This window comes from Rattus norvegicus, chromosome 10 (genome assembly GCF_036323735.1).
Source record: "Rattus norvegicus strain BN/NHsdMcwi chromosome 10, GRCr8, whole genome shotgun sequence".
Lineage (NCBI taxonomy): Eukaryota > Metazoa > Chordata > Mammalia > Rodentia > Muridae > Rattus > Rattus norvegicus.
The window spans coordinates 90,446,451-90,461,866 of record NC_086028.1 but is presented as its reverse complement, the minus strand read 5'-3'; the positions used below and the strand labels follow the sequence as shown (position 1 = coordinate 90,461,866).

The 15,416-nt window shown below is 38.0% G+C and overlaps 1 protein-coding gene across 10 annotated transcripts in view; it reads right to left on the bottom strand.

Moving 5' to 3' along the window:
- The window catches only part of Efcab3 (EF-hand calcium binding domain 3), a 492,651-nt gene that overhangs the window by 115,279 nt on the left and 361,956 nt on the right, over nt 1-15,416 (bottom strand). For all 10 annotated transcript variants that reach the window (XM_039086129.2, XM_039086123.2, XM_039086125.2 and 7 more), the window contains 6 exons: nt 12,039-12,092; nt 7,920-8,024; nt 7,043-7,096; nt 6,542-6,646; nt 5,398-5,451; nt 4,313-4,417 (listed from right to left, as the gene is read on the bottom strand). In XM_039086129.2, coding sequence (XP_038942057.1) covers nt 4,313-4,417; nt 5,398-5,451; nt 6,542-6,646; nt 7,043-7,096; nt 7,920-8,024; nt 12,039-12,092 — 477 coding nt within the window. The remainder of the gene's footprint in view (nt 1-4,312; nt 4,418-5,397; nt 5,452-6,541; nt 6,647-7,042; nt 7,097-7,919; nt 8,025-12,038; nt 12,093-15,416) is intronic.

The window sequence follows — 15,416 nt, the reverse complement described above, 5'->3', positions numbered from 1 at the left end:
TGTTTTTGACCTTAGCCATTCTGACTGGTGTGAGGTGGAATCTCAGGGTTGTTTTGATTTGCATTTCCCTGATGACTAAGGATATTGAACATTTCTTTAGGTACTTCTCAGCCATTCGATATTCCTCAGCAGAGAATTCTTTGCTTAGCTCTGTACCCCATTTTTAATAGGGTTATTGGACTCTCTGGAGTCTAACTTCTTGAGTTCTTTGTATAGTTTGGATATTAGCCCTTTATCAGATGTAGGATTGGTAAAGATCTTTTTCCAATCTGTTGGTTGCCGTTTTGTCCTAATGACAGTGTCCTTTGCCTTATAGAAGCTTTCCAGTTTTATGAGGTCCCATTTGTCCATTCTCGATCTTAGAGCATAAGTCATTGGGGTTCTGTTCAGGAAATTTTCCCCAATGCCCATGTGTTCGAGGCTCTTCCCCACTTTTTCTTCTATAAGTTTGAGTGTATCTGATTTTATGTGGAGGTCCTTGATCCACTTGTACTTGAGCTTTGTACAGGGTGATAAGCATGGATCAATCTGCATTCTTCTACATGCTGACCTCCAGTTGAACCAGCACTATTTGTTGAAAACGCTATCTTTTTCCACTTGATGGTTTTGGCTCCTTTGTCAAACATCAAGTGACCATAGGTGTGTGGGCTCATTTCTGGGTCTTCAATTCTATTCCATTGATCTACCTGCCTGTCTCTGTACCAATACCATACAGTTTTATCACTACTGCTCTGTAATACTGCTTGAGTTCAGGGATAGTGATTCCCCCGGAATTTCTTTGATTGCTGAGGATAGTTTTTGCTATCCTGGGTTTTTTGTTATTCCAAATGAATTTGCAAATTGCGCTTTCTAACTCTATGAAGAATTGAGTTGGAATTTTGATGGGGATTGCATTGAATCTCTAGATTGCTTTTGGAAAGATGGCCTTTTTTATTTTTATTATTATTATTATTTTTACAATCCATCTTCTTACAATTAATCCTGCCAATCCATGAGCATGGGAGATCTTTCCATCTTCTGAGATCTTCAATTTCTTTCTTCAGAGACTTGAAGTTTTTATCATACAGATTTTTGACTTGCTTGGTTAGAGTCACACTGAAGTATTTTATATTATTTGTGACTATTGTGAAGGTTGTCGTAATTTCTTTCTCAGCCTGTTTATCCTTTGAGTAGAGGAAGGCTACTGATTTGTTTGAGTTAATTTTATATTCAGCCACTTTGTTGAAGTGGTTTATCAGGTGTAGTAGTTTTCTGGTAGAAGTTTTGGGGTCATTTAAGTATACTATCACATCATCTGTAAATAGTGATATTTTGACTTCTTCCTTTCCAATTTGTATCACTTTGACCTTCTTTTGTTGTCTGATTGTTCTGGCTAGGACTTTGAGTACTATATTGAATAGGCAGGGAGTGAGTGGGCAGCCTTGTCTAGTCCCTGATTTTAGTGAGATTGCTTCAAGTTTCTCTCCATTTAGTTTGATGTTGGCTACTGGTTGGCTATATATTGCTTTTACTATGTTTAGGTATGGGCCTTCAATTCCTGATCTTTCCAAGACTTTTAACATGAAAGGGTGTTAAATTTTGTCAAATGCTTTCTTAGCATTTAATGAGATGATCATGTGGTTTTTTAAAAGTCTCCCAACCAAAAGAAGTCCAGGACCAGATGGGTTTAGTGCAGAATTATATCAGACTCTCATAGAAGACCTAATACCAATACTGTTCAAACTATTCCACAAAATAGAAACAGAAGGGACACTACCCAATTCATTCGATGAAGCTACAATTACACTTATACCTAAACCACACAAAGACCTAACAAAGAAAGAGAACTTCAGACCAATTTCTCTTAGGAATATCGATGCAAAAATAATAAAATCATCACAAACTGAATCCAAGAACACATCAACCAGGGATGCAGGTATGGTTCAGTATATGGAAATCCATCAACGTAATCCACTGTATAAACAAACTCAAAGAAAAAAGGCAACAAGTTTTCTTAACCAGTCATCTCTGGCCCCTTACTTTTTAAATATACTTTATCTTTTGAGAACTTAATACATGTATATACTGTATTTCAATCATATTTACTCCCTAATTTCCCCCATGTCTTCTTCCTGACTTTGTTCTCTGAGAAACACATGCATGTACACATGCTTCATTTGTGCCCCTGAAGGTGAGAAGATGGGGTAGAATCCTTTGGACCTGGAGTCATGGGTTCTGTGGGCTGTCTGGTGTGGGTGCTGGGAATGGAACTCAAGTCTTCTGAGAGAACAGTGAGTACTCTTAACTGCTGAGTCTTCTCTCCAACCTCACCCCCTTTTAAGATAGCCCACCCGATCCAATTAGTACTGTTTATTTATGCATGCATGGTATTAGGGCTACCATTGGAGTGACCCACCAGGGATGACATTCCCTAAGGAAACAGTCTCCCTTAGCATCCATCAACCGCTTATAGCCTTTCACCTAAGGATGGAGGCTGTTGTGTCCCCTCCTCATTTATGCTGGAACCCTGATGTGTTCTCATGCAGGGAACCATAGCTGCCTCGGGCTCCCGAGTAAAATGGTCCTGGCATGTTCAGATGTTGTTTTACTACAGTCCTCCCTACCCTGTGGTCCTACCTGCGAGTCCTCCCTCCCTCTCTTCTACCACAAGTTCACCCTATTGCTTCCACTTATCTCACTACAGAAGGGGGACATGCCTGTGGCCTAAGAGGCAGCAAGAATTCCCTTAGTCTTTAATGGCAAGGTTTTGCTCAAAAGGTTTTGCTAACTTCCGAACTAGCATAACAATATGGGAGAAGTTAATTTAGCATCTGATACAAGAATTACCCACAGAAGTAGGTATTTGTGAGAAGGCACTTAAAAAAAAAGTTTAGTTTTAATTTTATATGTATGAGTGTTTGCTTGAATGTGGTGTATACCAAATGTGTGCCGGTGTGCCTAGTGTTTGTAGAAGCCTGGAGAGGCCACTGAATCCTCTGGAACTAAAGTTACAGATTGCTGTACACCACCATGTGTGTGCTGGGAACAGAATTCTTCTCTGCAGGAGCAGACTGTGCTCTAACCACTGAGAAGTCTCTCAAGCCCAAGAAGAAGCTTGAAAATGTTTTCCTTCCCTTTCCTTTTGATTGTTTCACTGTACAGATCAGACTGTCTTTAAACCACCCCTTCCTCTTTTTTTCTCCTTCTCCTCCTCCTCCTCCTCCTCCTCCTCCTCCTCCTCCTCCTCCCCCCACCTCCCCTGTCTTCCAGTATTGGGATTCTAGACACGCTATCATATCTGGCTAAAACCATGCTTTCATAAAGTTTACTTTAAGAGACAGGAGGATGGTTGAGAGTTTGGGGCCAGCTTGGGCTATGTAGAGATTTTAAAGTTAACGTTGGCTACAATGTGGGACTTTTCTAATAAAATTAAAATAATACAGAATTATATTGGGAAGATGTTGAGTCTTTTTGTTTAAAGAAGGAGAAGTGAGAGAGATTTGGCCTATTCCCAAACACTGAGAACAAAAGCTAGAATGGTTAGGGTTTAGCTTGGGGGGAGGGGAAACGGATAAGAAAACAACCAAGATTTAGAAAAGTGCCCCAGAGAGAGCAGGACCACTGCTGTGTACTAGAAGAAAGATGTAAGCCCTGCTTTCCACTGAAAAACTGGCAAGAACATTTTTTTTCCTTCTCAACACCTGATTTTGTGGGAGATTCTTTGAGTATTACACTCTGCATTGGAGGTACGGAATAACAGATTCTTCATAAGGAAGGACTAGAAGAGGGGTACAGGTAACATTTCAACACACATCATGTCAAAATACATATTTCAGAGGTTGCGGGGAAGGCTCAGTGGTTAAGCACTTGCCCCCTGCTCTAAGAAAGGAGTCAGAATCCCTAGAACCCACATACATGCTGGGAGTGTGTGGCAGCCCGCCTGCAATTCTAGCCTTAGAAAGCAGAGACAGGAGATCCCTGAGCAAGTTGATTAGTGAAACCAGTTAAACTTTCGAGGTCTGGGGTAGGCTGAGAAACCCTGCCTTAAGGAATGAGCTAGAAGAGCGTCCTGGATGTTTCACATCAACCTGGGCCTGCACATGCATGCACATCTACACACCATGCCTACATACAACTAAAATCCAATGCCCACCACACACACATGGAAACAGAATACACACATGCGTGCACACACGCAGGCACGCACACACACACACACACACACACACACACACGTGCACGCACGCGTGTGCACACATGCGCACACACATTTCAAAGAGTAGAACCATAGGCCTAAAGTTTTGGAGGTCTCAGGAACATGCCCACAGCTTACCATCGAATGGCAGCTTTCCCAGCAGGTCCACATACTCTTTATCATTCACTTCAACTCCCATCTGTTCCACAGTGTTTCTCAGGCCACCGACACCAATCTTTTCTCCTTCAAAAGGCAGAATGTTTACAGGTGAACATCTTAAGAACTTGTAACTCATTTGAAAAAATTTGTTAAAGTGCGTGTGTGTCAGGGGTTGGCACTCATGCTAGGGCGTGTGGAGATCTGAGGACAACTCTGTGTGTCAGTTCTCTCTGTCAACAGTGGGTGCTGGAGACTGAACTGAGGGTGCCAGGATTGCTTTTAGCTTGTAGCTTTCCACACTGGCCTAGCCTGATAATTTAATAAAAAAAAGGGGGGCAGATTTCTAAGAACATGTTATTAACCAATAGGATCTCTGATGTGTCTTTTAAAATAATAAGTTATGTGGAGGCAATTTCAGCTTGGAATTAAGTCTTTTCTAAGGACAAAATGGATGAACAAATACAGTGACAGAGGTCAAAAGAAGTCAAAGGGAGTCTTTGCACAACAAAGGCACTGGGATGCAGAATGCAATCTACTATACAAATGGCACAGAACTGCTGGTAACAATAATTATACTGACTATAAAACTGATCACATAGAAAAATATTACCTGGAGTTATCTAAAATGTTTCTTATTTATTAGTGTGCTTACTTAAAATTTAGCTATTTACAAATAGCCAAGAAATATTTATAAATGAAAAAATGTATTCCTAAAAATCACAGGACTTGTTATTAAAAATAAGTCTTGTTTTGGGCATGGTGGCTCACATCTCCAGACCCAGCATGCAGAAGGCAGAGATAGTCGGATCTCTCTGTAAGTTTGAGGCTAACCTGATCTGCATAGTGAAATCCAGGACAGTCTTGGTTACATAAAGATGCCTCCTCATTAAACAAACAACAATGGAAAGAGAGTAAATCTTGTGGATTATTTTGAATACATAAGTTATCAGATAAGTTTGATCTGACAAATAATTGAATAAAATGACTATGTTGATATCAACAATATATTGGGGAAACATCTAAGATATTTATAGCATTTGGTTATCTGTGTTGGAGAAACTCACCTACGAAGTCTTTCATTTTTGACACAACGCTTTTTAGATCAACCTTTCCATTTTCTGCACACACAAAAAGAATCACAGACTGATAATGAATTCTACAATCATCCCAAATTGTAGTTCTAGATGCCTACATTTTCAGATAATTAACACCAAGTAGATGAAACATGTCCCTTTTTTTTCCTTCTATTTAATTTCATACATTGTGGTGATTCCTCCCAGCTCAAATCCCCAACTTGAATCCCCAGCTGACGGAACTGTTTGGGAAGGATTAAGAGGTGTGGTATTGTTGGAGATGTGTCATTGTGGGGATGCTTCGAGGTTTCAAAAGACCACTGCCATTCCCACCGTGCTTTCTAAAGCATTACAACAGTTACTAAAAGATTTGGTAGAAGTTACTTTTAAAATGATCTGGGCTTGTTTTGGTGATACTCCCCAGTGGTAAAGAGGACTCAACTAGCATGTGCAAGGTCCTAGGTTCAATTCCCAGGACTACAAGAACAAACAGACAAAGGAAAGACCTTTAGCCCATCGTCCTTGGTTAGAGTGATGGATAGTGGTGGAGAGTCAACTACTTTTTCAACTGCCATTATTGATCTAGTTATATTTTTCATATCTTCTTCAATCAACATTGACCATTTATTTTTCTATTGGAAATAATTCCCATTTTATTATTATATTTAAAATCCAAATCTTATACCACACACAGTACTTCATTACAGTAGTATAATTATTCTCAGTATCCACAGTTATATATCACTTTAAATTACTGTATTTCTCTCTATCCATTGATCTTCTCATTCAGAATAGCAAATCATTCACACCAGACACAATCATTACTGTATTTGAAATGTTCCTAGTAGGCAAGCTTCTTTGTAATCATGTAATGTTCAGTGAGTCTACAAAAGTCTCTCATTTGATTTTCTCCTTCATTCGCACCTGAATGAAGTCTCTCAGGATTCATCCCCCTTCATCATCCACAGTGGAGGGCACCTGCTAGGCTTGAACTAATAAAGACAAATCCTGTTTTCATCTGGATGCTGCTGTAAACGTTTCAAAATGTCCTTTTGATATAAAGTAAATGCCATCTAAGGAAGCTGTTAAACTTAAAGTGTTCCAAAAGGGACATATTTTAGCTTATAAAGCTTACCATCAACTGGTAGACTTTCTACAAAGTCTTCAAACTCATTCTGTGAGAGTTCAATCCCCATGTTTTCCAGAAATGGGCTCAAGTTATTCACATCAATTTTTCCTCCTTAGGGTAGACAAAGTATTAAAAAGATATCAAAATGTGGGAAAATCTTGTCAATTCAGGAGTGCTATGGCTGTAACTTTATCTACGAGAACTTATGACTCAGGAAGGCCTAGTCATAGGCGTAAGAAGAAACAAGGTCAAAACTAGATGTTGTATCTCATTCTCTGATGGTATCTTTTGCTCATATTGAACATATGAAATTCTAAATGGACCTAGATAAATTTCCAGAGACTCATAGCATAATAATCCAATACTTTACATTGGAATATATAATAATCTAAAAATCATTCTGTGAAAATAATTTGATATTTGTAAAATGTTAATAAAGATGAATTTATGTACATGAACTTACATATGTTATTTATTTATTTGTGTTCTTATGATCTTTGCACTCACTTTTAAGACTCTTTATACCATCCAATAGCCTTTTTCTAAACACTTTTCCGGAAGCTGTAAGAAAAACACAACTCAGGTCAGAAAACAGTAATAAGGAAAATTTGTTTAAACAAGCAACAAACTATAATTCTCACAATCCTCTGACTTCAGAAAAATCAGGTTTCTTGATGGTTTCTTCCAAATTTATTTGTTGTCTCTCAATAATAGAGTTTTATGGAGAAAGACTTTAATGTTTTAAACTTGAGAAACCCCTGTATTTTAAGTGCATAGGTGTTTGGGGCACATATGTGCACTATTTGTGTGCCTGGCCCTTGGGAAGGCCAAGACGAGGCATTAGATCCCTGGAGACTGGAATTATAGGCAATTTTATTCACTCATGTACAAAACCTAATGATCATTGGTTGTTAACTCTGAAACATGTATCCCATTTGACTAATACAACTTGTTTTCCCTTTTCATATTTCTCTTTTGGCATGCTAATGGAAAGAAGGACAACACACAGAAACACACAAGGCTTATCAGGAGAAATGATGAAATAGCTTTGCCACCATATTGAAAAGCCAACGATTCAGTTATTCTTTTGGCAAAGATATTCTGGAAGTTCTAAGAAATGATTTTAAAATCCTGGCAACATGAAGTTGGGCAGGGGGAGTAGAAGGGGACTCAAGTGGGAAGTTGGAGGGGGAAGGAGTGGGACTGGAATTGATCAAAACACATTCTACGCATGTATAAATATTAAATAAAATATTAAAAAATAAAACCCCTGATAATGTGACGCCAAAAACACCTCCTAATCGAGTGCTCAAAAACCTTCTGAAGGATTTATATACATAATAATCCTTATTAGTACGTATCAATAAAATATACACATGCTTACCATTACGTGAAAGATGTTTTATCAGATTCAAATAGTCTTTATCTGTGTATTCAACTTTCATGTCTTGCAGAATGTTTTCTACATCATTAATATCCACTGACCCTCCTAGGAAACATGTAAATGGTGACAAGAAAAGAATTTGAGAACATAAAACCTATGATTCTTGACACTGAAAAATTGTAAAACTTGTGAACTTGAATTAAGTATACAGATGACCATAAAACAAGCAATACTTAAGTGCTTTTTTTTATATAAAATAAAATTTAAATATTTACTTCAGGAGTTTGAAGTGATCACGTTTGGAGCTATGAATTATGATGTCCATAAATTTCACATAAAAAGGCACACGTATTAGATGTCTTATATTAATTAATTATTTATTAATAGAATGTACCAAAAAATCACTCAGTAAATGCTTGTGAAAAAGTGTCTTAAAAATGGACTTGGGTTCTGCTATTCTAATAGCAAAGCTAGAGAAACACAAAAGAAAGAAAACTATAAGCTACCATCTCTGACAAAGACAGACACAAAAATTTCACCCAAACACAAACACACAGAATTTAAACTTTCATTAAGACCCTTTCTCACCATGGTGGACTGTGATCACATACAAAAGCAATATATAAGTTATGTCATATTAGTAGAAGGAAGGACAAAAACCCATTAGGTCATTCTGACAGGTGCAGAACAATCAGTCAGTTCAATAGCTTTTCATGTTAAAGCACAAATACATTAGTTATTAGCCTTGTGCTTCAGAAGGCCATTAATAGTAAACCCACAGCCAACCTATATTATACTTTCCAGCAAAAACTGGGACTTCTCTAAGAGAGGACTGAGAGCGCCATTCTTGACACTTCTACTAACACAACAGTGGGAATCTTTATCAAAAGGAACTGGACAAGAGAAAGGATGAAAAATTATATCTATTGGAAGAAGTTAAATTGTCTTTACAGATGACAGTATCCTATATAAAGAATATTACTCACCACTAATATGTTTAAAATATTAACAGATAGACCCACTGAGGTTGTATGATACTATGTTAGCCTGTGAAAATCAGTAGTGTTTCTGTAAAGTATCAATGAGCTACCTTATAAAGGAACCAAGAGAGAAATTACATTTATGGTAGCTGTCAAAAATTCTTAAGGAGGAGGGGTAAGGGAGATGGTCCAAACCCTAACAGTGCATATTGCTCTCCCGGAGGATCTAAGTTTAATTCCTAGGGGCTATGTCAGGTGACTCACAACCACCAGTAACTCTAGTTCTAGGCGATCCATGCCTCTGGCCTCCGCATTCATTTATACAGATATACATTCTTTAAAAAATAATAAAAATTAAAAATATCTAGAAATAAATTTAACTAAAGAAATTAACTGAAAAGAAAATCGATGAAAGAAACAAGATACAAATAAACAGAAGGAAACCCTGCACTAATGGACTAGAAGAATTAATGTTTTTGAAATGTGGACCATCTCAAGGTATTCCTTAGCTTCCAATGGAATCCCTATCTGAATATCTGTACATGCATGTGTACATGTGTGTGGCTATACTCACCCATGTGAGTTCATGGGGAAGACAAAGGTTGACATCAGGATGTACTCTGCGATTGTGCTTCCACATTAACTGTCTGAGACAGGCTCTCTCACTGAACCTGGAACTGAACATTTCAGCTAGACTGGCTGGCCAATGAACACTTGGATCTGCCCACCTCTGATCCCCAGCACCAGGGTTACAATCTAGATTCAGCAAGCATTTTACTCACTGAGCTATATTCTCAGCCTTTTCTTATCAAAATTCTAGTGACCCCCCCACCACAAAATTAGGAAAAGCAATGTAGAATTCATGTGAGTTTATATGCGTCTTGCAAAAGCTCATACATCAGAAATATAACACCCCAAATTCTTATGCTAGTGATATTTATGCACAAAGTTTTTGGGGAGATTAGATGAGATCATGTGTGAGATTTTATAGAGTCCTAAACCATGTTACTGTGCAAAACAGAAGTGAATTCATTGACAGTATCCCTAAGAGTCTTTTATTTATGTATTTGTCATATTACAATAACACCCTTGGACTTTTTATGTACCAAATATAAAGAAGATTAGGATAATCAGGAAATGATCATTCTGGATTCTTACAAATCCAGAGTTTATTTTGGCCACAACAGTGGCATTTATTGCCTTCAGGGACTCCAGTACCATCATTCATTCTTTGGTTGTTTCTTGAATCATATATACTGGGGTTTTACTAATGTCTATGTCAAGACTATTTTTAGCTGTAAAATAAACAGGGATGGGTCAGAGAAAAGAGTACTTATCCTGACAGTGATCGCAGAGTAGTGATGTGGGTTGGACCTGGACAAGGACTGAGTGTTCTTAGAAACTCCCACTGCTTTGGGAGCTTATGTCCCCTCAAGCATTTTATAGTTTATGAGGCACTAATTCCACTCATGAGAGTTGAACCCCTGTGACCTACTCAGGTTCCATTTCCTAATACCATAGGCCTGGAGGTTAGGGTCTTAGCATGAATTTTAGGAGATAAAAAGCTTCACTACAGCAAAAGGGGCACATGGACGGTACCTCTGACTTAAGATCCAAGCCCCTCAGAACAAGTTCAAATCTTCAAGAAATAGAAATCTTCTGCTTAAGGTCATCAGAACAAGAAAATGAAGCATTTCACACATCTTCATATGCTTTTATTTTTAATCTTTTTGTCAGAGGTTTTGTTTGTTGATTTACTGTTATTCATTTTCAACTTAGAGAGATATAATCTTCTGTACTAATGCCCACCTAGGCCCCAAATAATTTTATAATTCAGATTTTAAGAGTAAACCAAATTAAAGAATTACTAGCTATTTGTGTGTAACATCAATAATGGCAAATATTTGTTTCTTTACAAAAAGTCCAGTGGGGACAGGAATCTTTCTGGGGTGCATGCTTGTAACCACAGTACTTGGGTTGGGTGAGGCAGCTGGATAAGGAGTTTAAGAAGAGTCTTGGCTACGCAGAAAGTTCAAGGCCAGCTTGGACTTCACAAGACCTTATATATTAGTCTTGTAAATCCCTCCCAAACAAATATTTATGATATGTAAGTGTTTATGTTCTACAAATAGTAACTGGTGGAATGGATTCTTACATATAATTGACATCATTCACAGGAATTATTAAATTTAAGATCTCAAAAATTTCACGTCATTTTGACTATTATGTAACACAATCATTGCTCTACTAGCTAGTGAGGTGAGACTTTGCATATATGTAAAAGAAAAAGTAGCTTGTTCATAGTAAACTTAAGGCATTATTTGGCCCAATCTTCTATTTGAACTAATCTTTCAGACCTGAGAAGATAATGGACCTGGATTCCAGCACCTTCCAGGTCTTTTGTATAACTCTTTCTGCTTTGTTTGTCTTATAACTATTTGAATTCTGTTCTTCAGTGTCTTGAATTCTTGTACAGAGCCATCATCATACCATGAAACACGTTCATCAGTTGATTTAAAGACAGAAAAGGATAAAAATATCCTGATTGATACTGAGGCAGTCACTCCAAGGAGAATCAGCAATCGTGAAGGAGATATGGTCAACCCTGATAGGGGTCTTCTGTGACTTTGGTTGAAGAGGGACCTAAAGGTAAGGACTCAAACATTCTTGTACTATTAAGAAAGTGTATGGTCATTGCTACAGAACACCATCAAATGAATTCAAATTATGAAAAACAAAGCATGTCCAGCAATCTTTCATGGTTGACTAAACAACACATGAGGACAGAATAAGCATCAGATTTAGAAATACAGAACTGTCTCTTACTTTAAGGGAGCTTACTTACTTACAAGGGAACATATTTGCAAATAACCCAATACTCACCCAATTGCCCAGAAACGATAATGTTGTTGATGACCCACACCAAAAATTGCATCTGTAGATAGTACCTTAGTCATTGTTTAAAATTTGAAATATCTGAAATTTTGGAATGTGTTTAATGCAAAAGAAAAGGTGATGCAAAGCAAGTAGATGAAAATGTTTAACAAAATGCTAAAGTAGTAAAATTAACAAGAAAATAAAGACACAGTGGGAGATATAAGTAAAACAGTATGAAAAAATTAAGTAAATTCCTACTTACCTAAAACAGTATTTAGTTTTTCCATTACATCATTTATTTCCACTTTCCCATCAGCTGTAAGACAGGAAAAATTCAGATATTAATAAAACCAAACTCAGAAAAAGGCAAGAACATTCAGCACTTAAATTATGAAATGCCAGGAGTCATCAGGGAGAAACTAAAAACTAGCAGGTGATCTTTCTGAGATGGTTCCTCCATGAACTATTAAGTTAATGACAGATTTGCTTCTTTAGGCAAGGCCAAGGAGATTATCTCTGAGGGAAGTTTCCTGCTATTAATATGGTTTTCCTGTTATTATTACATATATATAACAATCACTAGATATTAGCCCACCCCTTTAAGCAGCTTTCTGCAGAACGACAAAGATGTACTGTCTTGTAGTGATGCTATAGATGAATAGATGATTTCTTAATTGTTAATGATTCTATAAGAATTCCTAGAATTATATTAGTCATTATTAAGCTCTTTTATAATAGGCTTGCTATTAAGTCCTTTCCGATGTCAAAGCTGCAGTGAGAACTCTGTCAGTTTTCAAGTGTCATGAGTTAACTCCTTCTGAGATAGCAAGCAGGCATCTGCAATTTAGAGCATATTCCAAGAGGTTGTAAAACAATTAACCAGAGGTCATAAAAAGGGAACTACAATTTACTATAGGTGCTAAGACAGAAGGTAATATATTGACTGAGTTTATCTATACAAAACTTCACTAATAAGTCACAAAAATTATAGTTTTTAACTTTCAATGAACCTGTTGAGCTAGTGACTGATAATGAATGTTTGGTCAGATAATTACTCTTAGTGGATATGCATGTAAACATTCTCTGTTGTAAACATCTTAATCAATTTATGATTTGAGTTTGTTTGAACTACTAGTTAACTTCTGTTTAAAAAAAAAGAGACCATGTGACCTATTCCCCTAGAAAAGGTACAAAAGACTAGGAACGATTACATGGTATAGCAATTGGAAGTACAAGCACTGGGAGTAACATTGGAGGGCATGGCATCAAGAGTAAGGGCATTATTGTTACATTAGAGCAGGAGGAATGAGCGAGATTAGGAGGAGAGAGCAGAGATGAAACTTTCAGAGAGAAGAGCCTTAAAGAGAGAAGAACCTTTTAGAGAAGAACTTTCTTAGGAAATGTTTTAGAGAGAACTTATAAGTAAAGACTAAATTCACTTTTCAAAGTGTCCCTTTTTCTTCCTGCTACTTCAACTAGCAGGCTGGGAGTTAGAGTCATGCAGTTCCTGTGGAGATAGAACTAAGGCTACTTTACTTAATCCCCAGCCATTAGGCTAGAGGTGTTAATCATTTAAGCCAGCTGCTTTTAACCCTTAGAATGAGCAAGAAAGTTTTTAGAACTTTTTAGACATTATCAACAAGCATTCATTATAGTTAGAGAGCTAGAATGTCCAGAGACCATCGGTCTTTAAAACTACACTTGTGTCAGATTCTGTGGCTCACTTCAACCCATTCCAGGATGGGAGCCGCCCCCCTTACCCCTGCAATGAATTACAGACTTGATGATTACATTAATAAATCATCCTTCTAAAATGTATAATTTCGGCCTTCAATGGATAGTTCCATTAACAGCTACCAGAACTGAGATGGTTTGCATCGTTTGTTCTCGTGTAGATAAGATCTTCTCTCACGTGTTTTGGATGCATCTTGTTTCTAAGTCCACATTTCTCTTGGAAATGCTGATAATACATTCTGGTATACACTGCTGGTAGCATTAAGCTGCTTTTATAATAAGAGAGTGATAGCAAGTGGACTAGGAAAAGGAACTATCAAGAGTGTCTGCCCATGGTTCATGCTAAACTAAAGCTTTCCAATCTGGCTTGAATGAAAACGGCTATAGGAAGAGCAGAAAGAGTCAAAGCAGATGATGGGTTTGCACAGGACTCTGCAATGGCTGGCACTCAGGACTCTTCTTTATTGCTTGTACCTAAGAACAGGTCAGAGAAAGAAATCTCAAGTCCGTGAAGTTTGCATTAAACAAAATAATTTGACTGCGACACAATTCTTTCTCTTTGGTTGGTTCCAGTCCCTGATAGCAGCTTCCTTGGCAGGCATCCCAGGGTTCTGGCATCTCTAACATCTTGGGATATCCAAGGCAATTTCAACTTCATAGCTTCTGTTTTCAATGTCTGGGATCCACACATGATCTCCTGGGCTCCTTTTGGGTCACTTCTCTTGTTCCACTTTCTGTAGCACTCTAGGCTCTGGCTGATTCTACTCCACTGCTGCTTCCCATGATACTGGCATCTCCAATATGCTGGGTCTTCTGATATAATAGAACAAGGGGACCATGTTCCAGCTCCTGCAAGCAGCAGAACTCAGCAGCTTCAGCCATGTGGCTCTGGCTTTAGAGTCAAGAATAGAAGGGACTAGGTTTCACCAAAACCTGTCATAGGCTCTCTTCATGGTGCCAAGCCTCAGCTTCTTGCAAGCCCTTCAGTCCTGGGCTGCCAAATGCAACTGAGGCTGCACCTTCACCAAAGACCTCTGACCATAAAAAGTCTTTCAGCTGCTAACCAGAACCCCTTCATGCCTTTAAAACCAGTATCACCTGGATGATTCTCACACATTACCAAGTCCAGCTGCAACATGAGGTACAACCTTGACTGTCTCTGGAACACAGTTTCTTTGTGCTCTCAGAAAACACTTTACAGAAGATTTCACCTCAGTGATGCTGGACTCTTCTTAATCACTGCTAATTTTTTAGCTCCAGCTATCCAGCATCAATTGTTCCAGTAGTTCGTTCTATTCTTGACTCTAAAGCCAGGGCCACATGGCTGAAGCTGATGAGTTCTGCTGCTTGCTGAAGCTGAAACATGGCCTCCTTATTCTATTACATTATAACTAGCTTTCTATTTTCCAACTCCTTCACTGCTTAAGCTAGGCTGTCCTGGAACTTGCTCTGTAGATTGACCTTGAACGCAGAGATCAGCAAGTCTCTATCTCTTGGGTTCTGGGATTAAAAGTGAACACCATCATGCCTAGACTTAAGCTTTTCTTTACCTAGAAATTACTCTGTACCAGGCTAGCCTTGAACTCAGAGATCTGCTTGCCTTTGTCTTTTGGGATTAAAAGTGTGTACCACCACATCTGGGCCAAAGTTTTCATGGCCACTATTCCTCAAATCTGGATCAAAAGCCTGTCTTCCAGCTTCAAGATCTGGATCACAAGTGTGCCCTGCATTTCTGGATTGTAGTTCATTTCAGATTAAAGTAAAAATGAACATGATAACCAGGTAATAACACCTAGCATGACATAACTATTCTTCCTTCAACAGCAAACATAAACAATAAGTTTAGCTGGGTGGGATCTTGCCCTGAGATCACCACTCTCTTAATTTGTTTATTTCCTTGAACACA